Here is a 24,792-nt window from a genome sequence, read left to right as displayed (position 1 = left end):
GCGTCCTCCCCCGGAAAGAAATACTTAAAGCAAATTTTAACTGTGTCCTAATTCATTATGTAATGTCTTTACTATTCAAATTTAATGTATTTTTCCTTTTTTTTTTTTTTTTGAGACAGAGTCTCGCTCTGTCCCCCAGGCTGGAGTACAGTGGCGTGATCTCTGCTCACTGCAACCTCCACCTCCCGGGTTCAAGCCATTCTCCTGGCTCAGCCTCCTGAGTAGCTGGGATTACAGGCACCTGCCACCACGCCCGGCTAATTTTTTGTATCTTTAGTAGAGACGGGGTTTCACTGTGTTAGCCAGTGTGGTCTCGATCTGATCTTGTGATCCACCTGCCTCGGCCTCCCAAAGTGCTGGGATTACAGGCATGAGCCACTGCGCCCAGCCCTCAAATTTAATGTATTTCTTGCTAAAAGACATGAGGTAGCTTATTGTGCAACAAATTACTCAACTGGTTAGAAAATGGCCAGGTATCCAGGGGTGGTGGCTCACGCCTGTAATCCCAGCACTTTGGGGGGCCAAGGTGGGCAGATCACAAGGTCAGGAGTTTGAGACCCACCTGGCTAACATGGTGAAACCCCATCTCTACTAAAAAAATACAAAAATTGCCAGGCGCAGTGGCTCACGCCTGTAATCCTAGCACTTTGGGAGGCCGAGGTGGGAGGATCATGAGGTCAGGAGTTTGAGACCAGCATGACCAACATGGTGAAACCCCATCTCTACTAAAAATACAAAATTAGCCAGGCATGGTGTTGTATGCCTGTAATCCCAGCTACTCAGGAGGCTGAGGCAGAAGAATCGCTTGAATCCGGGATGCGGAGGTTGCAGTGAGCCGAGATCACACCACTGCACTACAACCTGGGTGACAGGGCGACACTCCTGTCTTGGAAAAAAAAAAAGAGAGAGAGAGATTTCAGAAGAAAATGGCCAGGTATTATGTATGAACTATTTGTACTGGTTTGAAGATAGTCCCTCTAAATCATCAAGGAATAAAATAATTTACAAAAAAAAAAAAATGCCATCTGTGGCTGGGTGTGGTGGCTCACACCTGTAATCCTAGCACTTTGGGAGGCCAAGGCGGGCGAATCACTTGAGGTCAGGAGTTCAAGACTAGCTTAACCAACATGGTGAAACTCTGTCTCTACTAAAAATAGAAAAATTAGCTGGGCGTGGTAGCACATGCCTGTAATCCCAGGTACTCAGGAGGCTGAGGCACAAGAACCACTGGAACCCACGAGGCAGAGGTTGCAGTGAGCCGAGATCATGCCATTGCACTCCAGCCTGGGCAACAGAGCAACACTTAAGTCTTGAAAACAAACAAACAAAAATGCCATCTGTGATAGTTCTCAGGATGAAAGATGCTTCCACAGACAGGAAGGAAGCCTCAAGCCTATGTCCCAGGCATCTGTTTCACTGAAGGACAAGTCCAGCACAAGCAGCAGAGACAGACGGGTACCCTGCGGCCCCAAAGGCTGCATCTATGCAGCACCCCAGCCTCCCTCTGCTGGGGCTCTTGGTGGAGGCTTCAAGACCAGCTGTTTCAAGCTCAGGGGCAGCAGCTGGGCCAGGGGCACGTGTCATCCAACTCAGAGGGCCCCGAGGAAGCCACAGGCCTGGCAGCTGCAGACTGCCTCAGCTGGCCAGGATTCCAGTGTCAAAGACCCTTTGCCCTGTGTCCTGTTGCTTCTGTGACTTTCCCCAACCAGGTCTAGGGAACAGAGGCAAGGCCCAGGTCCGGAAGCTGGACACAGGTAAGAGATCACCTGTGAGACAGTCGCAGGCTCCAGCCTCCTCCTGATCCTCCAGCTGATGCTGTCTCTCCCTGTGAGGGACCCAGGCCTCATGTGTTTTATTTACTGCCCTCGCCCACACCTGGGACACCCAGCAGAGCAGCACCATAAATAACTGAGACACAGAATGAGGGAATGTTCTGGGCTCTCCTTAGCCTTCATGTCCCCTGTAACTGCAAAGGTGGGGTCAGGGTCTCCAGGCTCCCACGGCCCTACACTTACCCCATCTGTAACTGTCCAGGTCCTAAACCAGCCCATCTCAGGGCCTCCCGGTGCCATCTCTGTCCCAGGATGCGGGTGGTGCCCTGGGCTGAGAGCTCAGGACGTACAACCACCCTCCAGGCCTGTGTCTGGGTCTGTTATCACCAACAGAGGAGCCCAGGCCCACAGAGATCCCAAGAGTGGCTTTTCCACCCCCAAGGCCATTCTCAGGCTGCACTCAGATGACTAGAGCCTTCCATGCTCAGATGAGCCAAGCCTGAGAAATGGAGTGGGCAGAGGCTCAGAGGTTAGGAGGCACCATGAGGTCACACAGGGGCAAGGGAAGATCCAAGAGAGACTTGAGCAGAACTGATGAGAAGAGGCTGCCGGCACAGACGGTGAAGAAGAGGCCGCCAGCGTAGACGGTGAATAAGAGGCTGCCGGCGCAGATGGTGAAGAAGAAGCTGCCAGAGCAGACGGTGAAGAAGAGGCCGCCGGCGCAGACGGTGAATAAGAGGCCGCCGGAGCAGATGGTGAAGAAGAGGCCACCGGCATAGAAGGTGAAGAAGAGGCCGCCGGCACAGACGGTGAAGAAGAGGCTGCCAGAGCAGATGGTGAAGAAGAGGCCGCCGGCGCAGACGGTGAAGAAGAGGCTGCCAGAGCAGACGGTGAAGAAGAGGCCGCCGGCATAGAAGGTGAAGAAGAGGCTGCCAGAGCAGATGGTGAAGAAGAGGCTGCCGGAGCAGACGGTGAAGAAGAGGCCGCCGGCACAGACGGTGAAGAAGAGGCTGCCAGAGCAGATGGTGAAGAAGAGGCTGCCGGAGCAGACGGTGAAGAAGAGGCCGCCGGCACAGACGGTGAAGAAGAGGCTGCCAGAGCAGACGGTGAAGAAGAGGCCGCCGGCGCAGACAGTGAAGAAGAGGCCGCCGGCGCAGACGGTGAAGAAGAGGCCGCCGGCGCAGACGGTGAAGAAGAGGCCGCCGGCGCAGACGGTGAAGAGGCTGCCGGCGCAGACGGTGAAGAAGAGGCCGCCGGTATAGAAGGTGAAGAAGAGGCCACCGGCGCAGACAGTGAAGAAGAGGCCGCCGGTATAGACGGTGAAGAAGAGGCCGCCGGCGCAGACGGTGAAGAAGAGGCCGCCGGCGCAGACGGTGAAGAAGAGGCCGCCGGTATAGACGGTGAAGAAGAGGCCGCCGGTATAGAAGGTGAAGAAGAGGCCGCCGGCGCAGACGGTGAAGAAGAGGCCGCCGGCGCAGACGGTGAAGAAGAGGCCGCCGGCGCAGACGGTGAAGAAGAGGCCGCCGGCGCAGACGGTGAAGAAGAGGCCGCCGGCGCAGACGGTGAAGAAGAGGCCGCCGGTGCAGACGGTGAAGAAGAGGCCGCCGGTATAGACGGTGAAGAAGAGGCCGCCGGCGCAGACGGTGAAGAGGCTGCCAGCGCAGATGGTGAGAGGCATCCACGCCTAAGGCAGCCCCACTCTGTTCTCAGGCCACAGGAAACCCACGAATGCCCCTCCCCAGTGGTTAACCGAGGGGTCTCTGTGCTCATCTGAGGAGCAGCACAGAACTGAAGACTGTTGCCACAGAGATGAGGCCGCCCACTGGGACCAGGAGCCTGTCTAGGGCCTACCTCAAGCTTGCGGGACACCAGCGTCAGGGCTGCAGGGTCCAGGTTAGAGGCAGCCAGGACCTCGTTGAACTGCACCTCCTTCTTCTCCACAGCAGCGCTCAGAGCCTGCAGCTTGCGTTCTAGCACCAGGTTCTTGAAGCCTGTCTTCTGCTGCACCTCCTGGATGGCTGCAGTGAACTTCCGGTAGAGCTCGTCCCGCTCCTGCTGCACCTGTAGGGACAGCGCTGGGGGTGGGCGATGAGGCCCCTCACCTGGGGACATCTCGCTGGGAAGATGCTGCCTCCCACCTCTGCAACTGCCTGGAACACGCTGCTTCCCAACAGTGCCCACTCCCACGCACGGGGGTCGGTGTGTGGTGCCTGCGCCCTGGCCCTCTGTCGAGCCGACCACGCGGCGGAAGGCAGGAGGAAAACATCAGCATAAGCCCTCCTCTCAGGAAGGTGTCTCTGGAAGCCACGAGTGTCCTGAAGGGCTGGAGCAGCCCCACCCTGAAATCTGCTTCACCGGTGGCCGAGGCCGGTCTTGCCCGAGTGAGGGCTGTGGGCTCAGGTGAGATGTGAGATCCACGGCATCCAGCAGGCAGCTTGCAGGTGGGGCTCCTTGGAGGACGTGCTCCCTTGGTCAGCCCCAGATCCTGGCATCACGCGTGCTGTCCGCCGCACAGATGGCGGGTCTGGAGCACGGCCTTGGAGCCAGCTGCCTGCCGGCCAGTAAAACCATTCTTTTTTACCTCCTAATTCTTCTACTTATTAATTGTACATTCTAAAAAAGCCTAGACTTTGTTGAAGACTATAAAAAAGGGAACACTCTGAGCAGCGTGCAGTGGCTCACGCCTGTAATCCCAGCACTTTGGGAGGGTGAGGTGGGTGGATCGCCTGAGGTCAGGAGTTTGAGACCAGCCTGGCCAACACGGAGAAACCCCGTCTCTATCAAAAATACCAAACATGCATCCTTCCTTCCTTGCATCCTTCCTTCCTTCCTTTCTTCCTTTCTTTGTTTCTTTCTTTCTTTCTTTCCCTCTCTGGCCCAGGCTACAATCTACTCGGTTTGCTGCTGCCCGCGCCGCGGACTGCCTGGGAGTGCCGGCGCGCGCCACCGCTGCCTGCCTTTTCTCCTTTGGATGCAGGCACGCGTTCGCCATCTTGGCCACGCTGGTCGCCAGCTCCTGACGCCGAGTGCTCTGCCCGCCTCAGCCTCCCGAGGTACTGGGACTACAGACGGAGTCTCGCTCACCCAGTGCTCGGTGTTGCCCGGGCTGGAGTGCAGTGGCGTGGTCTGGCCTCGCGGCAGCCTCTACCCCCCGGCCGCCTGCCTTGGCCTGCCAGGGTGCTGGGATTGCAGCCCCTGCCCGGCCGCCGCCCCATCTGGAAGGTGGGGAGCGCCTCTGCCCGGCCACCCCGTCTGGGAGGTGAGGAGCACCTCTGCCCGGCCACCCACCGTCTGGAAAGTGAGGAGCGCCTCTGCCCAGCCGCCCAGTCTGGGAAGTGAGGAGCGCCTCTGCCCGGCCACCCACCGTCTGGGAAGTGAGGAGCGCCTCTGCCCGGCCACCCACCGTCTGGGAAGTGAGGAGCGCCTCTGCCCGGCCGCCCCGTCCGGGAAGAAGTGAGGAGCGCCTCTGCCCGGCCACCCACCGTCTGGGAAGTGAGGAGCGCCTCTGCCCGGCCACCCACCGTCTGGGAAGTGAGGAGCGCCTCTAACCGGCCGCCCCGTCCGGGAAGAAGTGAGGAGCGCCTCTGCCCGGCCGCCCCCGTCCGGGAAGAAGTGAGGAGCGCCTCTGCCCGGCCGCCCCATCTGGGAAGTGAGGAGCGCCTCTGCCCGGCCGCCCCGTCCGGGAAGAAATGAGGAGCGCCTCTGCCCGGGCGCCCCGTCCGGGAAGAAGTGAGGAGCGCCTCTGCCCGGCCGCCCCATCCGGGAAGAAGTGAGGAGCGCCTCTGCCCGGCCACCCACCGTTTGGGAAGTGAGGAGCGCCTCTGCCCGGCCGCCCCGTCTGGGAAGTGAGGAGCGCCTCTGCCCGGCCACCCCGTCAGGGAAGTGAGGAGTGCCTCTGCCCGGCCGCCCCGTCTGGGAAGTGAGCAGCGCCTCTGCCCGGCCACCCCGTCCGGGAAGAAGTGAGGAGCGCCTCTGCCCGGCCGCCCCGTCCGGGAAGAAGTGAGGAGCGCCTCTGCCCGGGCGCCCCGTCCGGGAAGAAGTGAGGAGCGCCTCTGCCCGGCCGCCCCGTCCGGGAAGAAGTGAGGAGCGCCTCTGCCCGGCCGCCCCGTCTGGGAGGTGAGGAGTGCCTCTGCCCGGCTGCCCCGTCTGGGAGGTGAGGAGTGCCTCTGCCCGGCCACCCGTCGTCTGGAAAGTGAGGAGTGCCTCTGCCCGGCCACCCGTCGTCTGGAAAGTGAGGAGCGCCTCTGCCAGGCTGCCCCATCTGGGAAGTGAGGAGTGCCTCTGCCCGGCCACCCATCATCTGGGAGGTGAGGAGCGCCTCTGCCCGGCCGCCCATCGTCTGGGAAGTGAGGAGCACCTCTGCCCGGCCACCCATCGTCTGGGAAGTGAGGAGCGCCTCTGCCCGGCCACCTATCGTCTGGCAAGAAGTGAGGAGCGTCTCTGCCTGGCCGCCCCGTCTGGGAAGTGAGGAGCCCCTCTGCCCGGCCGCCCCGTGTCTGGGTAGAAGTGAGGAGCTCCTCTGCCTGGCCGCTCCGTCTGGGAGGTCTACCACGGAGGCCAGAAGCAATGTGGGGGCTGGACGTGGTGGCTCACGCCTGTGGTCCCGGCACTCTGGGGGGCGAGGCGGGTTGATCACTTCGGGCTAGGAGTTCGAGACCAGTCTGGCCAACTTGGCGAAACATGAAGAATACAACAGACAAACCAAGCAACCAACTCAATGACAACAAAACAGGTCTACCCTGGAGTCATACTCTAATTTTTTCTATTTTCCTCCCTTTCTGATCCTTTATCCCACTTTCTTTTTCTTCCTCTTCCTTCTCCCTCTTCTTTGTCAAATAGAGGATTGAGTTATTATCACTGATCCATATAAAGTCCCTCTCTCATTTATTTTAACTCCCACCCCCATTTCTATTCCCCGACTTCCCATGTGCAACCTTCCTAATATGTTTGATACGCATCTTTTTGTTTGTATGTATTTTTAGAAAATGTTTATTGTTTTTGTATGCAAAAAAAATTAATAAAAAAAAAAAAAATACCAAACATTAGCTGGGCGTGGTGGCAGGCGCCTGTAATCCCAGCTACTCGGGAGGCTGAGGCAGGAGAATCACTTGAACCCGGGAGGTGGAGGTTGCAGTGAGCCAAGATCGTGCCATTATACTCCAGCCTGAGCAACAAGAGCAAAACTCCATCTCAAAAATAAATAAACAAATAAGTGCCTTGGTCTCTAAATTTTGCTGACAAATTCGAGCTCTCGGTTCTCTAGGAAGAGACAGTGACTTTGACACTGTCGGGAACCACATTCAAATGGAGGAAAATATGGCAGAGAACAAGGCTCCAACCCAGGCACGTCTCTGCTGTCCTCTTCCCAACAATGTCCACCTGAAAACCCACAGGGAGAAGGAAGGCCTCTAACACAGCAGTCCTCAGGATCTCACTGGCTACCTTGCAGGCGCCCTTCCCTTAGGTGCCAAGAGTTTGCACAGCCTAGCAATGCACGTCGTGCAGGACCTGAGTTGTCTCTGAAGGTGGGTCTAGATCTGACAGACAGATGGGATGTTTACGAGGGGCGAATCCCACTACAACCGTTTGTGTTCATAAATTTCAATTAGGTTAGAGAACAAAACAGCACACATAACTGCAGCTCAAGATAAGATGCTCTGGCCACGCACACCACAGACAAAGCCTTGAGTGCCCCATGGTGCAGGGATTGGTCCTTGGCCAGAACTTTGAAACTGAACAGAGGCCAGGAGTGTCTTTGAGGGACAGAGACAGGACCAAGCATCCCTACCACTCACTGCGAATCTTGGAAGTGCCCACGAAATGAGATGTTTTCCACCCAGTCATTGCTGCAAAGGTTTAAACCTGTCAGATCTGGTGCAGGTGAGGATGGGAACGGCCCCTCTGCACCCTGGCAGGTGTGTGACTCAGAGCAGCCCTCTGGACAGACGATCAGAATCCTAAACACAGACCCCTCAGACTCAACAATCCCACTGCTAGGAACTGGCTTTCCTAAGAAGCAATCTCACACAAGTGCACAAAGACAAATTTAAAAGGATTGAGGCAGCAATGCTTATAACAGCAGAGGATTAGAAACACAGGGGAGTCAGCTAAATGACCAAACATTCATGAAATGCAGCACCAAGTGGCTGTGAAAAGGATGAAACCGCTTCCTATGTGCAGCCTGATACACTGTGAGATTAAAAAGCAAGTTGTGCTTATGGCCTGATCCCGTGTTCGTAACACACAAAGTCACATCCACACTAGAACATGCAGGAAACCTGAAAGGGAGCTCATAAAACTCGCCAGTGTGACGAGCAGCGCTGAGCAGCCAGAGACTCATTTTCACTTACACTTAAGAGCCTCCCTCATGTGCTTTGAGAGGTGAGCTCTTAAGGGGACGAAAGTCATGTGTGATCCACTCCCCATGAGACCCCAGGCCTTCTGCAGGATATGCATGCGGAATAGGCCACAGGTTTTTGCCTCTTAGAAGCTGCGAAATGAGTTACAGGGAACAGGGCCTCCAGCTTCAGAACCCAGAAACCTGGCCAAGGCACCTGAAGCTGGTCCAGGGGCCACAAGGAGAGCCCCGTCCCTGGCTAGCAGGGTGCCATCCCCGCTGCAAGGCCACCCTGGTGCCCGCTCACCTTGGTGAACCGCTGCTCTAACACTTCATGCTCCCACTGCAGGTCTTTCAGCTCTTTCTCCGTGACTTTCAAACGGGCTTTTGTGCACTGGAGGAAAAACAGGGAGTAGGGGACAGCAAGTATTCAAGATTCACAGTCATCCAAGTAACACGGGCTCCTGGGAGATGGCAAGGCCAAAAATAATCGCCAGAAAGACCTGGTTCCAGGACACAAGCAGCTGAGTCCCACCAAGGCAGGTCGGTAGCACGCGGTGGAAGATGAGGGCCTTGTCTCCAAAACACCCCCAGACTTTACTTTCCCCAGGAGAACAAAGGCAGAGAAAGGAGAAATGCAGGCCTCCCTCATCTCCCTTCCTGCCCTAAGGGCCAAGCCCCTCCCTGTGATGCTCCTCCCTCCTTAGCCTAGGCAAGCTCGTGCCAAGGAGGGAGAGGAATCCAGCGGGAAACTCACAAGCAGGGTCTGCTTGTCCCTCTCGTAGTTTGCGAGCTGCTTCTGCATCTCGCTCATCTCCTCCCGAGCCTTCTGGAGAGGGTCTGCCAGGCGCTTGTTCTGTGCAGACACCTCTGCCATCTCCCTCTCCAGGTGCTCCTCCTTCTTCCGCATGTCCTCCATCTGCTCCTGCAGGCACAAGCACAGGCCCGGCAGGGGCTCAGCAGGCAGAACCAAAGGGGCTGTGGCCTGCATGGAGAGAGCTGGGTGCTCTCCTGCCCATCACCGGCTCCTGCCAGCCTCAGGCACGCTGGCACCTAGACCTGCTCTATGTATAAACAGTATTTCTGCAGCTTCAACTGATTCTGAGTTTTCTGGGAATGCAGCTTCCATGCAGACTGAGGGACAACACTTTGTTCAAGATTCCAGAAAATCCTGTCACTGCCAGCATGCAGTGACGATGACACCTATCCACTCCAGCCACATCACGGCCCTCACTGCAGTTCCATCTGAGCTTTTACAAACCAGAATACACTTTATTACTTCCCCCTCTGCACTACGGTGAGGGCAATATCCTGACTGCTTTTAACAATAGGTAGAGATAGGTTACATTATTTAGGAATTTCAGTTAAGGATACGAAAGGGGCATTGTCAAATAATCTTATAAAAAGTACTGGGTGTGTTGGGTGGAGAGCTGGGGTCTGGATCCCCAGGACTCTGCAGCCCACATTCTAGGACAGGCAGAGTGTGTCTCCCCAGCCCACGCCAGGCGCAGCACCTTGAGGGAGTTGATGAGGGCCAGGTTGTTGAGGGTGATGTCGTTGTAGTAGTTCTTAATGTCGGTGAAGGCCTCCTCGTGGCGCTGCATCAGCGTGTTGATCTGGCCATTCTTCCTCTCCTCCACTTCGTGGAGCTCAGTCTTTCTCCGCAGGTCGAGCTCGTCCCTCAGCATCTTCATCTTCTTATCATACTTGGCCTCAATTTCTGAAAGGCAGCAGCAAACAGCAGCTTAGCAGAGGAAGACGTGGTGCCCCTACGGCTACAGAACATGGAGCCTGGAAACAGGGCCCAAAACGCCCATTGGTCAGAACAGCTTTGCAAGCAAGCTCTGCAAGAGAAGAACAAAGGGGTTTAGACGGAGTGCTTTCTGCTGATGCTCACACTCAGCACACACACACACCGTCAGCCTGCCTTTGCCACTGACAGGCATTGCTAATCGCTTCCTGCACTGGGGGTGCCAACAGCTGAATGTCGGCTGACCCCAGTGAGCAGTAACCAAGGCCTGTGTGGCCATCCAGCCACAGACTATCAGCCTTTATTAGTAAAACAGACAGACTTCTGAAATTGGAGCTTTCTCAGACCAGGAGCCATGGAGAAGACTATTTTAAGAATGCTGCCCATGGCACTGAATAGCTACCACCTGCTGATAACTACTGATTTTAGCTAGGAGTGGGAACGTGTGTGGTAAGCACAGCCTCCCAAACTCACATGCAAATAGGTTGTTCTGGGATTCTGAGTGGGTCCACTGGCCTTGGAAACTTCCACATTCTTTCTCTTGCATGCCTGGGCTGTTTTAATCTAGTTTTTGTTCCCTGAGTTAACAGCATCTGGAAGTGAATTCCTCTCTGATGGGGCGGGGGGTGTCTCTAGCAGCGTCGTACACAATGAGCACATGGGAAACTGACCTCGAACTTGCCTCTCAAAATCATTCCGCATCCTGGTGATCTCCTCGGTGTGTTTCTGCACAGGTGGAAAGAGGCCATTACTAGACAGCCGCACACAGAGGGAAGCCCGCTCCCTTGGTCACCTCCACATCTCCTAACTCACCTCCCTCAACTAAAGTCACCTCTAAGCTTGAGAGAGAACATGAACAGACATCGTGAGCACTGAACCCAGCTTGGTTCCATTGCCAAACCATCCCACAGCCTGAAGAGCAGCAGCCACGTCCACAGAGAGCTGTGGGATCTTTCCAGGTGCCGAGTGTAGCTTCCAACCTGCTGCACTTTGCCTAAAGCAACATTTTAAGTATTCATGCCTGTCATCCCAGCACTTTGAAGGCCAAGGCAGGAGGATCACTTGAGGTCAAGAGTTCAAGGGTAGCCTAAGCAACATAGCAAGATCTTCTACAGAAAATTTAAAGATTGCTGGGCACGGTGGCTCACGCCTGTAATCCCAGCACTTTGGGAGGCGGAAGTGGGCAGACCACCTAAGGTCAGGAGTTTAAGACCAGCCTGATCAACATGGAGAAATCCCGTTTCTACTAAAAATACAAAACTAGCCGGGCATGGTGGCACATGCCTGTAATCCCAGCTAGTCGAGAGGCTGAGGCAGGAGAATCGCTTGAACCCGGGAGGTGGAGGTTGTGGTGTTGTGTGTGTGTGAGATTGTGCCACTGCACTCCAGCCTGGGCAACAACAGCAAAACTCCATCTCAAAAAAAAAGATTAGGCGGGTGTGGTGGCTCATATCTATAGTTCCAGCTACTTGGGAGGCTAAGGCAGAAGGATCACTTGAGACTAGGAGTTCGAGGCTGGAGTGAGCTATGATTGTACCATTGCACTGCAGCCTGGGAGACAGAGTGAGACCTCATCTCTAAAAATAAATAAACATATATTTTTAATAAACAATTATTATATATATTTAAATAAACATTATCTATTTAAAATACGCATAAAAAATTAAATATTTTGTTTTTTGAGACAGAGTCTTTCTCTGTCCCCCAGGCTGGAGTGCAGTGGCGCCATCTCGGCTCACTGCAAGCTCCGCCTCTCGGGTTCACGCCATTCTCCCGCCTCAGCCTCCTGAGTAGCTGGGACTACAGGCACCCGCCACCACACCTGGCTAATTTTTTGTATTTTTAGTAGAGACGGGGTTTCACCGTGTTAGCCAGGATGGTCTCGATCTCCTGACCTCGTAATCTGCCCGCCTCGGCCTCCCAAAGTGCTGGGATTACAGGCTTGAGCCACCGCGCCCGGCCAAAAGTTGAATTATTTTTAAAGCAATAATTTTTCTTTTTTTTTTTTTGAGACAGACTCTCGCTCTGTTGCCCAGGCTGGAGTGCAGTGGCACAATCTCGGCTCACCACAACCTCCGTCTCCCAGGTTCAAGTGATTCTTCTGCCTCAGTGTCCCAAGTAGCTGGGATTACAGGTGCGTGGCAGCATGCCCGGCTAATTTTTGTATTTTTAGTAGAGACGGGGTTTCACCACGTTGGTCAGGCTGGTCTCAAACTCCTGACCTCGTGATACGCCCTCCTCGGCCTCCCGAAGTGCTGGGGTTACAGGCATGAGCCACCGCACCCAGCCTAAAGCCGTATTTTTACCCAACAGGAAACTCTGATTATGTAACAATACCATATCCAGGACCTGGGTTAAGACCAGATAATTCTGGAGGGTTCAAGACTTCAGCACTCTCATGCTTTGCTGCAAAGTCAGCAACGTCACCAAGTTTCTTCCAGATTCAGTGGAGGCTGGACTGCTTCCAGGCATGAGGCAAATGTGTTCAGAAATTCTCCTCAACCCAGCAGCCAGGAAGAACCTTAGTCAGACACATCTCTCCTCTGCCCAAGTTCTCAGAGGGCAACAGACTCCCCCAGGGTCAAAGTCCCAGTCCTCATCACGGCTTTCGAGACGGACGAGCTCTGACCCTCTCTCACAGTCTCCTCGTCGTCACTCTGGGCTTTCCCACTGGCCAATCCTGTCCCCTAGCTGGTCACCTACTTGTGCAAAACCGCACCCCACCTCTCCCCACTTCGATCCTTCTGTGGCACTCTTCCCCACTAGATACTCTGTTGTATCTGAGACCTTTATTTTGTCTTCCAACTCACCTGCTGTCTCTCCTTTCTAGACCAACAGCCCCAGTCGGGCAGGCGTTTTGTCAGAGATCAGATCAGGACCTAGCAGCTAACGGACACTCAGCAAATGATCTCTTTCCTTTTGGTTTTGTCTCACTCTGTCACCTAGGCTGGAGTGCAGTGGCATAATCCTAGCTCACCACAGCCTTGACTTCCTGAGCTCAAGGGATCCTCCCGCCTCAGCCTCCCAAGTAGCTGAAACTATCGGCATGTGCCACCACACCAGTTAATGTGTTTTTTTTTAATTTTTTAGACATGGGGTTCAACTATTTCACCCAAGCTAGTCTCAAACTATTGGCCTCAACCAATTCTCCCACCTAACCCTCCCAAGTGCTGGGATTATGGGTGTGAGCCACTGAACCAGGTGCACAGGTGAATTTTAATGGTGCCCTAGAAACCCCCAGCCTCAAAAGTAAAAACCAGACCAGCTTGTGTGACAAACTGTCACAGTGCCCCGGAGTCAACACACTGGATATTTTAATGGTTGGTTTGCATTCTACTAAATGCATATGATGCTATTCCCTAGGAAAGGTCTCTGGGTGTCAGGTGTCAGCAGCACATGAAAGATCCTAAGCTGGATATTTTTCTTCGGTGACGTCAATTTTTTGCTCAGGTCTGAGACAGAATTGTGTACTTGGTCCCAAAATGGAGTTTGTTTAGATGCATACTTGAGAAAAAAAAATTCAACAAATTGCCAAAATGTAGAAGGTCTTATGCAAAAATAGGAATTCCCAGTTGCTGTTGAATAAACAGGAGTTCAAGCAGCACCAGCCTTGCCGTCCCAACAACCTGTCAGCCTCCACATGCCCCCGCCACACCTACCAGCCGCAGGTTCTTCACCACCACCTCACTGGCCAGCTCCTGCTCCTTGAGCTCCACCTTCAATGCCCGCATGTCCTTGCGCAGCACACCCTCCTGTGTGCGGTGCTCTTTCTGTGCCAGCTTCATGACTACGGTGCCCTCAGCCTTCATCTCCGTCAGGTTGTTCTGGTGCTCATATAGCAGGTGCTTCACTTTCTGCTTGTACACCTGCAGGGCAATGGGAGTACCATCTGCTCACCTGCACCACACCTGTACCACACCCCCTCACCTGTCCATACCGGTACACACCTGGTCACCTCCACCACACCTGTACCACACCCCCTCACCTGTCCGTACCTGTACACACCTGGTCACCTCCACCACACCTGTACCACACCTTCTCACCTGTCTGTACCTGGACACACCTGCTCACTTGCACACCTGTACCACACCTCCTCACCTGTACATACCTGTAGACACCTGGTCACCTGTACCACACCTCCTCACCTGTACATACCTGTAGACACCTGGTCACTTGCACCTACCTGCTCACCTGCCCACGCCTCCTCATCTGCACACACCTGCTCACTTGCATCCACCTGCTCACTTGCATGCCTCACCAGTACACAGCTACACATGTGTGTTCACCTATGCAAACCTGTACACTTGGGGCACAGAGCAGGACACCAAGGCTGGGAGGTGAGGTGCACCCCCAGCTCATGGGGTATTAAGTGGCAGAGCTGAGTTGCAAACAGGCCAGTCTGCCCCCAGAGCCCATACTCCTTCCATGTTGTGGAAGCAGCATTTTAAATCTTCAGGACCTGCAGGGTCTCTCCCTCAGGCTTTTATAAAAAACATAAGGCTGTGACTCCCAAAGCCAAGAACAGAAAATGTCCCACCCGCACCCTCACTGGGTCCAGCTCCTCTGTGGCTGTGTGGTGACCAGGTGAGCACGTGCAGGCTGGCCCCACTCACCTTGATCTCCACCTGGTGCCTCTCTTCAGCTTCTTCCATCTCCCGGTCTTTGTTCCGCAGCTCAGCCTTCTTCTCCTCCAGCTGCCTCCGTGTGATCTCCCAGAAGGTGTGGATCTTGTCCCGCTCCAGCTGGAAGTAGTTTCGTTCCTCCCGCTCGCGGTCCAGCTCCTCCCGCATGCGGCTGACATGCTCCTCCACCTGGCCAGGTGCAGTGGGTCAGATGAGGCACTGAGCAGGGGCCCATGCACGGCAAAGGGGCGTGTGGCCGGAGAAAGGCAAGGAAGAAAGAGGGAGGACTCAACTTCACCTAAAAACAAACAGCTGAATGTAAAAAGTTAAAATATAAGGCTAGGAAGCTCCAGAGACAGAATACATTCAGCAAGTGGCAGAATTCTCTTCAATTTGGCCAATAATCATAAAATAACTATATCCTTTCATCCATTCCTGAGAATTTATGCCTAAAAAATTTCTCAAAAGAAATATAAGGGCATCTTGCTCAAAGATATTACCCACACCATTACTACAACAGCAAAAATATCAAAAAGGAAATAATCTAAGGCCAGTTTAAACAGGGAAATAAGCGAAGCACGGTGGCTCTCGCCTGCAACCCCAGCACTCCGGGAGGCCGAGGTGGAAGGATCCCTCGCGCCCAGGAGTTGAAGACCAGCTTGGGCAACACAGCAAGATCCCATCTCTGCAAACAGTTTTTCTCATTAACCAGGCATGACGGCACCTACAGTCTCAGCTACTGGGAAAGCGGAGGTGGGAGGGTCACTCAAGCTCAGGAGGTTGCAGTGCGGTTAGTTATGATCATGCCACCACACTCCAGCCTGGGTGACAGAGTGAGATTCTGTCTCAAAAAATACACAGCCAGGCATGGTGGCTCCCACCACTTTGGGAGGCCATAGTGGGAGGATCTTTTGAGCCCCAGAGTTGACCAGCCGAGGCAACATGGCAAAACCCTGTCTCTACAAAAAAAAAAAAAAGAAAAAAATTAGCCAGGAGTGGTGGCACATGCCTGTAGTCCCAGCTACTCAGAAGACTGAGGGAGGAGGATCGCTTGGACCTGGGAGGTTGAGGCTGCCGTGGGCGGTGATCACACCACTGCACTCCACCTGGGTGACAGAGCGGGACCCTGTCTCTAAACAATAAATAAATAAAGATGGAAATGGTTGAAAAATTAGAGTATATCAACTAAGAGAAATATCACATTAACCCAAAAAAAAAATATGCAAATGATTTAGCAGCATTTAAACAAATTCATATAATAATGCTAAGTGAAAAAAAATTCACCTTTAAAGATATAATGTTAAGCAAAAAATATACAAAACCAGTAGACTCCTAACCCTCAAGAGGGTTCAACTGCGAATCTGCAAATAGGTTAAAAAAAAAATGTAGGACAGGCTTCCAGCTTTCTTGGGAGCTCATTTCCCTTAAGAATCAGTTACTGCCAGGCACGGTGGCTCACGCCTGTAATCCCAGCACTTTGGGAGGCTGAGACAGGCAGATTGTGAGGTCAGGAGATCGAGACCATCCTGACTAACACGCTGAAACCCCGTCTCTACTAAAAATACAAAAAAATTAGCCGGGTGTGCTGGCGGGCGCCTGTAGTCCCAGCTACTCGGAGAGGCTGAGGCAGCAGAATGGCATGAACCTGGGAGGCGGAGCTTGCAGGGAGCCGAGGTCGCGCCCCCGCACTCCAGCCTGGGCGACAGCGAGACTCCGTCAGAATCAGTCACTTTCGGGCACAGCCCCAGGCCACTTACTGTAAACTTTTTTCTTTCTCAACACCACATTCCCCACAGGGAAAACACATTTCTCACCACCGGTGAACTGACGAAACAGTCCTGTGCTGCAGGGCGGAGTCTCCAGGTCAGCCCCATCCCTCCCCACCTGCCTGGACCCTGCAGAAGCCTCCTGCGTCTGTGGCTCAACGTGCGATGTGCAGTGCTTGGCCACTGCCCCACAAGACCTGTCTCCACAGCAATGGGAAGCGAACAGGGAGACGGGCAGCAGCTCACGTGCCGGGACAACGCAATGCTCGATCCATTCTCCACCCAGCAGCTCCAGACATCTTTCCGGAACACAAACCTGACCTCATCACCTCTCTGCTTAGCCACTGGCTTAAACTGCCAACGGTTTGCCTGCATGTAAAATAAAGCCATTCTTTACCATTGTTCAAGGACCTCTGCCTAGCTCCAACTTCAGGTCATGTGGCTCTTTCAGTCTCCTTCCTATTGATTTTTTATCTTACAATTATCAAAAGAAGATAAGATTTACTAACAATAACACAGAGTTGACACAGCCATCATGTCCCATGTCAGGTGCCCACAGGCAGCCGTCCATCAGGGTAGAGGGCAGAGGGTGCACCGCGCTTGCCACACGCTGCCGTCTCCAGGAGCCTTTTAGGTAAAATTGTAATTATGTAATTATGTTCTGTAGCCCTTAACTACATCCAAATGAAGAAGGGACTTAAACTAACTCCTACAAAGAAACTATAAAAACATCACCTCCTCCCCAAAATAAGCAACAAGAAAAAGGCAGCCCTGATGCTGTTACTCCTTATTGGGACTTTTATCAAAAACAATGAATGACTGGCCAGGTGCGGTGGCTCACACCTGTAATCCCAGCACTTTGGGAGGCCAAGGCGGGCGGATCACGAGGTCAGGAGATCGAGACCATCCTGGCTAACACGGTGAAACCCTGTCTCTACTAAAAATACAAAAAAAAAAATTAGCCGGGCGAGGTGGCGGGTGCCTGTAGTCCCAGCTATTCAGGAGGCTGAGGCAGGAGAACGGTGTGAACCCGGGAGGCGGAGCCTGCAGTGAGCCGAGATCGCATCATGCCACTGCACTCCAGCCTGGGCAACAGTGAGACTCCGTCTCAAAAAAAAAAAAAGAATGATTAATCAGATTCAGATGTGATTTGAAGTAAATCATCCTTCTTTTAAAAACTTCCTTTCTGAGATAATGATAAATAAAGGAGAATGCTACATGTGTTCTATGATAAGTCTATACACATCAGGTGCAAAAAAAGGGTAAGATTGAAAGAGAATACACGAAATTAAAAACAGCTTTTAGATCAGAAAAACATGTCCTTCCACATTCCTACCGCCCTATTACAAAGCTCTTTAACAGGCTGCATTGCCTTTCTGAAAAGACATGGTGCAGGCGAAAGCTTTGCCGCTGATGGGAATTACCAGCTACGGGGGGGTGTGTTCTGGACAGAACAGAGGATTCACAAGGCGAGATGGACACACGGCGCGGCCACGTGAGAGGTTCATGCAGGCACCCTGCGTGATGCCCGCCCACGCCCACCCAGGGACTGGGCCACAGCCCGCTCTGCTCACCTGCTCCTTGCTCATGTCCTCTGGAGCGAGCCCATCGACAATCAGGGTGCCTTTGGCTTTGCCTTTCTTCCCTTTCTTTTTGGGTGCCTTTGGTGGAGATAATGGGGCAAGTAAGAGAGACTCTAACAGCTTCCCCTTCTTGGCTGGCTCTGATTTGCTCCCAAGGACATTTGGCAGAGAAGGTTCTGGAACCTCTCTCCCTTCTGCTCACCTGGAGCACATCATTGCCCTGAGTGTTCCCACCCTTAACCACACACACATCCTGTTGTTGCATTTGGAGATGCACAAAGGAGAAACCTTGCTTTCGAGAAGGAGAACATTCCTTCTAGAAAAGAGAGGAGCCAGGCGCGGTGGCTCACGCCTGTAATCCCAGCACTTCGGGAGGCCGAGGTGGGCGGATCACGAGGTCAGGAGATCAAGACCATTCTGGCTAACATGGTGAAACCCCGTCTCTACTAAAAATACAAAAAAAAAATTAGCCGGGCGTGGTGGCGGGCGCCTGTAGTCCCAGCTACTCGGGAGGCTGAGGCAGGAGAATCGCTTGAAACCAGGAGGCAGAGGCTGCAGTGAGCCAAGATCACACCACTGCACTCCAGCCTGGGCAACAAAGCGAGACTCCATCTCAAAAAGAAAATTGTACCTTAAAAAAAAAAAAAAAGAAAGGTAAAGAGAGGGAACCCACTCCAAACCCACTCATTCCCCAGTATACGGTGACCAGGCGCAGTGGCTCACACGTGTCATCCCAGCACTTTGGGAGGCTGAGGCGGGTGGATCACTTGAGGTCAGGATTTCAAGACCAGCCTGGCCAGCGTGGTGAAACCCTGTCTCTACTAAAAATACAAAAAAAATTAGCCAGGCTTGGTGGTGGGCACCTGTAGTCCCAGCTACTCGGGAGGCTGAGGCACGAGAATCGCTTGAACCTGGGTGGTGGAGTTTGCAGTAAGCCAAGATCGTGCCACTGTACTCCAGCCTGGGTGACAGAGTAAGACACTGCCTCAAAAAAAAAAAGAGAGAGAGAGAAAATATTATGTGGAAATTTTAGAAAACACTGATGAGAAGAAAACAGAAATATCACCCATATTCCTTGGTCCAAGGATCCAACAGACCAAGGCCCATATTCCCACAACCTAATACAAACAGCAGTAGTTTGGTTGTGTTTAGTGTTTGCTGTTGTGTTTTTTTGTTTTTGTTTTTGTTTTTGAGATGGAGTCTTGCTCTGTCACCCAGGCTGGAGTGCAGTGGTGCAATCCTGGCTCACTGCAACTGGAACAGGAATTAAAAGAAATTAAAAAGTGTGTAAGCGGAAACTGAGTTGTATGTAAGAAAACCCAGCTCCCCCTGAGAAAGAGAAAGAGCTGGAGTCCTTTAAAAATTAACTGCCTATTTTTCTGTGGCTAGTGAGCCTTGTCTCTCCTCCCTTCCCAGGCATTGTGAAGGCCCTGATTCTCTAGCTGTGCGGCTCTAAGGTCACTTGGCAGATAAACTCAAGTCACAAAACATGTTTTTCCTTAAAAAGGAAGAAATGATGTAATGCATGTTTCAACTGAACAACTGCCTTTGTTTCTCACGTCTGTAGCATGCTTCCCCCTGCACAGATCTCCCTCCACCCCCAAGAAAAGCTTAAAAGGTAACTTAACTCTTTGTTCAGGGCTCAGTCCTTTGGATGTTAATCTGACTGGGCTGGTGCACCTAAATAATTAATAAATATCCTGCTGAACCCCACCGGTCTCTCTGATTCCTTAAAAATCCCACTACACAACCTCTACCTTCCAGGTTCAAGCAATTCTCCTGCCTCAGCCTCCCAAGTAGCTGGGACTATAGGTGCGCACCACCACACCCAGCTTTTTTTTTCTCTGTATTTTCAATAAAGACAGGGTTTCACCATGTTGGCCAGGCTAGTCTCCAACTCCTGACCTCAAGTGATCCACCCACCTTGGACTCCTAAAGTGCTGGGTTTACAGGCGTCAGCCACCACGCCCTGCTTTTTTTTTTATTTTATTATCTTTTTTAAGAGACGTGTTGCCAGGCTGGAGTGCGGTGGTGCGATCTCGACTCACTGCAACCTCGGCCTCCCGAGTAGCTGGAACTACAGGCACACGCCACCACACCCAGCTAATTTTTGCATTTTTAGTAGATAGAGTTTCGCCATGTTGGCTAGGATGCTCTGCATCTCTTGACCTCATGATCCGCCTGCCTCGGCCTCCCAAAGTGATGGGATCACAGGCGTGAGCCACCGCGCCCAGACTCCTGGCCTAGTTTGGTAGTTTCTTTCACAGTCGGTTTTCAGAAGACCCTTCCTGGGTCAGAAAACCCATCTACTTAAATCTTAATTCGTAATGTACTGCTCTCTTTCTAATCCCTCCACTCCAAGAAGGCTACCTCATCACAAAGCCCTATAAGCCGTGGAGGAAGGTTCAGCATCACTTAGCATTTGGGACCTTCACAGCCAGCTGCAGACTTGGTGGGGTTCCCAGAGCTTTCGCCCCACCACCAGCTGAAACCCACCCTGCCACGCCTGCCCAGAAATTGAGTTACTGACAACTCCTGTATCACAAAGGGAGAGCCCTTTACATGAGAAAGAGAGACCGAGCTGAAGAGGCCACGAGCTCCGCCTTCCTCTTCTCGGTCTGGGCCTGACTCCTGCCAGGCTTTCCAAGGAACAGTGGTTCCTGTATCCCAAGGTTGTGCCCTGGGCACTCCAAGGGCACTGGACCTGTCCAGGCCTCCTTGGTGTAGAGGGATCTCTAGCCACTCTGGTGTGCCCCAGGCTCTCCATCCGGGAGACCAAAGGTCTTAGGGTAATTCCTGCCTCCGGCTCTATTCCATGGGGGCCCTGGTGCGCTGCAAAACCTCGTGAGGTGAAACCTTAGGTCCCAGGGATCCAACAGACCGAGCCTCCCATTCCAGGATGGGAGTCCCCTTGACGCGTGTTCACTCTTCTGGGGACCGTGCGCCGCCGACCCCGGTCCCTGGGCGTTCTATGACCACTCCCGTGAGCACAGGGCTCTGGAGAGCCCAGGTCTCAGCTCCGAGTGCGGGCCGGCCCCGGGGTGAGGAGCATCCTGAGTTTGCCCCACGGAGACCCTCACAAGAGCACCGAGCTCTCAATTCCAGCAACCCAGGGCTCCGGGCCTCCCATTCCCAGGGTCTCTGTGTACGGAGGCCTCCCTGCCCCGAGGTCTCCAAGCCCCTGCCGAGGACCTGAGCCCCGCTCCTGCTCACCATGACGCCAGCGGACAGGCCCCGCCGCGACTCCGGGACCAATGCGCCCGCCCCCCGGAAGCCACGCCGTTTCCCGGCAACCGCTGGGCGATACCGCGATAAGTCACAAGATCCTCGCGAGACTCCACCAGGCAGCAGCCCCGCCAAGGCGGGAGTGCGTCCCTGGAGACGGGCGTCCGGAAGGAACCCGGTTGTGAAAGTTGGGAAGATGCCGCCGGCAGCCCAGAAGCCTTTCGCCGCAGGACATGTTTTGCTTATTGCTGGAACCTAAGCTCCATGAGAGGAGAACCGTTCCCTTCTATCCTTCAGCGCCTAGAACAGCACACAGCACGTGCTCAGTAAAGATGTCCTGATGAAGGGCCACTGAATGAATGATCAATCAGCCACCCAAGGCTCTGAAACATTACCCAAATGAGATTCAAATCTGGGCAAAGACGCTATCCTCTGGGCCTCACTCACCCCACCCGCCCACCTTTGAGGGGCCCTCCCAGCTGCTGCGCTGGTGGGTTTACACACACCTAAAAAACGCAGAAATCGGAAAGAAAAATATGTTCCAGTTTAGTTCCAAATGCTTGAAATCAGGAAGTATCCCTTTCACAAAAACAAACTGCTCTTCCTGAAGAGGCCTCCTCCCCAGTCCTCAGGGATGAAAAGAAACCAGAGGCTTCCCGACAGGCCCTGCAGAAAACAGACAGTTGCCACTTTCCTTTTCTAACTAATCTCTTGTTCTGAAAACTGCTAGGCGTTTTACAATTTCAAAATGAATCTGCCATCCCTGAAACCACCCTGTTACCTACAGGGTTTGTCATAAACAGGTGCTTTTTTTTTTTTTTTTTGGAGACAGGGTCTCCTTGTGTCGCCTAGGCTGTGATCACAACTCACTGCAGCCTCGACCTCCTGGGCTCAAGCAATCCTCCCACCTCAGCCTCCTGAGAAGCTGGGACTACAGGTGTGAGACACCATACCCAGCTTTTTTTTACAAAAGTTTTTTATAGAGACGGGGTCTTGCTTTATTGCCCAGAGTGGTCTCAAACTCCTGGCCTCAAGTGATCCTCCTGCCTCGGCCTCCCAGAGTGCTGGGAGCACAACGTGAGCCCCACACTCAGCCCTAAGCTCTCATCTTTAACATCTTCTTAAAAAGTGGTCATCTACTTGGGAGGTTGAGGTGGGAGGATCGTTTGAGCCCTGGAGGTGGAGGTTGCAGTGAGCCGAGATTACACCACTTCACTCCAGCCTAGGTAACAGAGTGAGATCTGAGACCACGTCTCAAAAAAAAAAGAAAAGGTCTTGCAGCAGATCTTGTTCTCCCATGTGTCTGGGGATGAAGATTCCAGAATCCATGCTCGGAGAAAGTTCTGCCGGGGGCAAAGTGTGAGAAATGAAAGAAGGCTTGGTGGACTTAGGTCTTCCTGTCCAGCTGGGGGAGGAAGTTGCCACATGAGCTGGGTGTGCTCAGGCCTCAGGCACCCACACAGTGGTGGGAATCTGAGAACCACTGTGATGAGAGACTTCCTGTTTGCCCACCCAAGTCCTGACTGTTCTTGGAGAGGAGCAGCCAGTTAGAAGAACTGCATTGGCTCAGCTTGCACAAAGCCGTGATTTATTTATAGTAAGCCCTGAGGCCTTTGTGAAGTCTGGCTGGTCACTGTGCCTGGGCAACCATGAGCCAGCATCACTGTGCCAGAATCCCTTGGCCTGAGAGGGGCCTCCTCCCCCAGGAACAGGGTGGTCAGACAGTGACGCTGGAGAGCACAGTGGGGGTAATTATTATAATTTAACACTTACTTCACAAAACCAATATGCTAGCAGCTTCATGCTGATTGGCTTTTTGCTTCAGAAGTCTGGATGAGCGTCCTGAATTAAATAGCTGTATTAACAATAATTCCTTTCAGCAAAAAGGGCAAGAATAGGAGGGTTAGCTCAGGATAGCCTAGACAGGGTATTCATTTTTCAGAAGCTAAGAGCACAGCTTGGTCTGTCGGTGTGGACTGCAGAGATGAATCATTTAGGGAGCCCTGAATTGCGGCTCCCTGGGCTCCCAACAGGGCCCACCGCGACCTGTTCTTTTCAGACTGAATTCGAGTTCAGATTTTTGGAAAAGAGCCCTTTCTTCACATATGTGGCTTAAGATACTTTCATTCAGTGTCAAGCTGTGCAGCTCAGAAACCCAGATAAATGGCATCTGAGTTTCCTGCAAAATCCCAGCGCAAATATTAATACAAACAAACCAACTGCCCTCTTGTCTGATGTCTGATGCTTCCTGCCACCCACTATCCACCAGGTACACCGCCTCAGGCCACTGCGTCAACTCAGTGAAGGCCTGGATGCTGGGATAACAAGAGTGTTTTTTTTTTTTTTTTTTTTTTTTTCCTGATTTGTCCTGTTGGTTTTTATTTGTGGGGAAGGGCAGCTGAGCCAAAGGGGTCAGAAATTCTGCCCTTTGCCTCCACCACATGGCATTCTGGTTTTGGTTTCTGTATAGTTTTGGGTCTTTCTATGCTGGTTGTGAAAACTTGAGATCATGCACCATCACACCCATGACTGCCACTCGTCAGTCTCCTGTATAACTGGTTTTGTTGGATCCTCATCAGTTGTGAACCGATCACTCTCAGAAACACACACTGACAGAATCCCAAATTATCAGCTGCTCCATGATCCCATACACATGACTTAAATGTGATGGGAGGGAAAAAATGGGCTGCTGGGAGTTGAGGGCAAAAAAGGGACTGTGACATTCAGTGCAATCAGACCTTTTACCAATCATCATCGACCACAAGAGTGTTTATGAAGACTAGACTTTTTCTTTTCTTTTTTCTTTTTTTTGAGACATGCAATCATAGCTCACTGCAGCCTTGGACTCCTGGGCTGAAGCGATCCTCCCACCTCAGCCTCCAAGCCACTGCACCTGGCTTATGTTCTTATTTTTATTTTTTGAAGAGATAGTGTCTTGCTTTGTTCCCCAGGCTGGTCTCAAATTCCTGGGCTCAAGCTGTCCTCCCACCTCAGCCTCCCAAAGTGCTGGGATTACAGGCATGAGTCCATTCTCCAACAAACGGACTTTGAGAGATAAATATTGAAGTATTTACAAATGCAATGATCTAATGTGTATATAATTTGCTTCAAAATGACCCAGCACTGGAGGGTAGTGAATGAGGACAGAGAAGCAGTGGCCCAGGCCATGAGTTGGTAATCGCTGAATCTGGGCGATAGGTACATGCGGGTCAGTTTCATCGAAACTGCCTTGGCGCTCTCTGCAGCCCGGGCCCCCGCCCCCCGCCCTCTCCTTGCCGCCCATCCCCCACCCCGCCCCTTCCAGCCTCCCAAGTACACGCCCTCGCCCCCGCCCACCCACCGCGTTAGCTCACACCCTCCAGGGCGCTCTGTGATTCTGTCATTACCCAGCCCGAGTCAGGCCCCTCCTGTGCCCCTCGCCAGCCCCGAGGGGCGCCCGCACACAGTCGGCGCCCCACACGCAAGTACCTGCAAGAGAACAAGAGGACGCAAGCGGGCGCGGCTGCCGAGTGAGTGCGCAGGAGCCCCGGACGCCCGGCCGGGGTCGGGAGGTCGCAGCCAGGTCCCGGTGGTGTCCGCGGCGGGGCGAGGCCCGCGAGGGAAGGGTCGGCGGGGGAGGGGTCCGCTGGGCCAGGGGCCAGCAGGGGGCGCGCGCGGGCCGGGGCGGGGCCGCACCTGTCCTGCGGCTGGGGGGGCGCCGGGAGGGGGCCGAGGCCCGGGAGCAGCTGCGCGCCCCG

At 53.4% G+C, this 24,792-nt stretch overlaps 1 protein-coding gene and 1 non-coding gene across 11 annotated transcripts in view; both read right to left on the bottom strand.

Moving 5' to 3' along the window:
- The window catches only part of GAS8 (growth arrest specific 8), a 29,903-nt gene extending 5,220 nt beyond the window's left edge, over window positions 1–24,683 (bottom strand). For 5 of the 10 annotated variants that reach the window (XR_008649312.2, XR_010114543.1, XR_008649311.2 and 2 more), the window contains exons 1-9: window positions 21,044–21,415; window positions 17,822–17,908; window positions 14,473–14,670; window positions 13,519–13,725; window positions 10,531–10,585; window positions 9,624–9,829; window positions 8,867–9,034; window positions 8,417–8,503; window positions 3,624–3,833 (exon numbers count right to left, since the gene is read on the bottom strand). Coding sequence is in view for 7 of the 10 variants with exons in the window: in XM_055232933.2 (XP_055088908.1) it covers window positions 3,624–3,833; window positions 8,417–8,503; window positions 8,867–9,034; window positions 9,624–9,829; window positions 10,531–10,585; window positions 13,519–13,725; window positions 14,473–14,670; window positions 17,822–17,908; window positions 21,044–21,046 (1,221 nt within the window). In the remaining 3 variants the exon portion in view is untranslated. Of the gene's footprint in view, window positions 1–3,623; window positions 3,834–6,961; window positions 8,263–8,416; window positions 8,504–8,866; window positions 9,035–9,623; window positions 9,830–10,530; window positions 10,586–13,518; window positions 13,726–14,472; window positions 14,701–17,821; window positions 17,909–21,043; window positions 21,416–21,561; window positions 21,717–24,523 lie in introns of those variants that run through there. The other 5 variants (XM_063613082.1, XM_063613084.1, XM_063613085.1 and 2 more) reach the window with 5 other exon arrangements.
- Window positions 23,545–23,815, bottom strand: LOC129457921 (small Cajal body-specific RNA 6). Its single transcript, XR_008649458.1, has one exon. It is a non-coding gene; the product is annotated as a small Cajal body-specific RNA 6 (non-coding RNA).
- Window positions 24,684–24,792: the final 109 nt, after the last annotated feature.

This window comes from Symphalangus syndactylus, chromosome 11, assembly GCF_028878055.3.
Source record: "Symphalangus syndactylus isolate Jambi chromosome 11, NHGRI_mSymSyn1-v2.1_pri, whole genome shotgun sequence".
Lineage (NCBI taxonomy): Eukaryota > Metazoa > Chordata > Mammalia > Primates > Hylobatidae > Symphalangus > Symphalangus syndactylus.
Note: the sequence above shows the minus strand (reverse complement) of the source record. Positions and strands in the feature narration are given on the sequence as shown.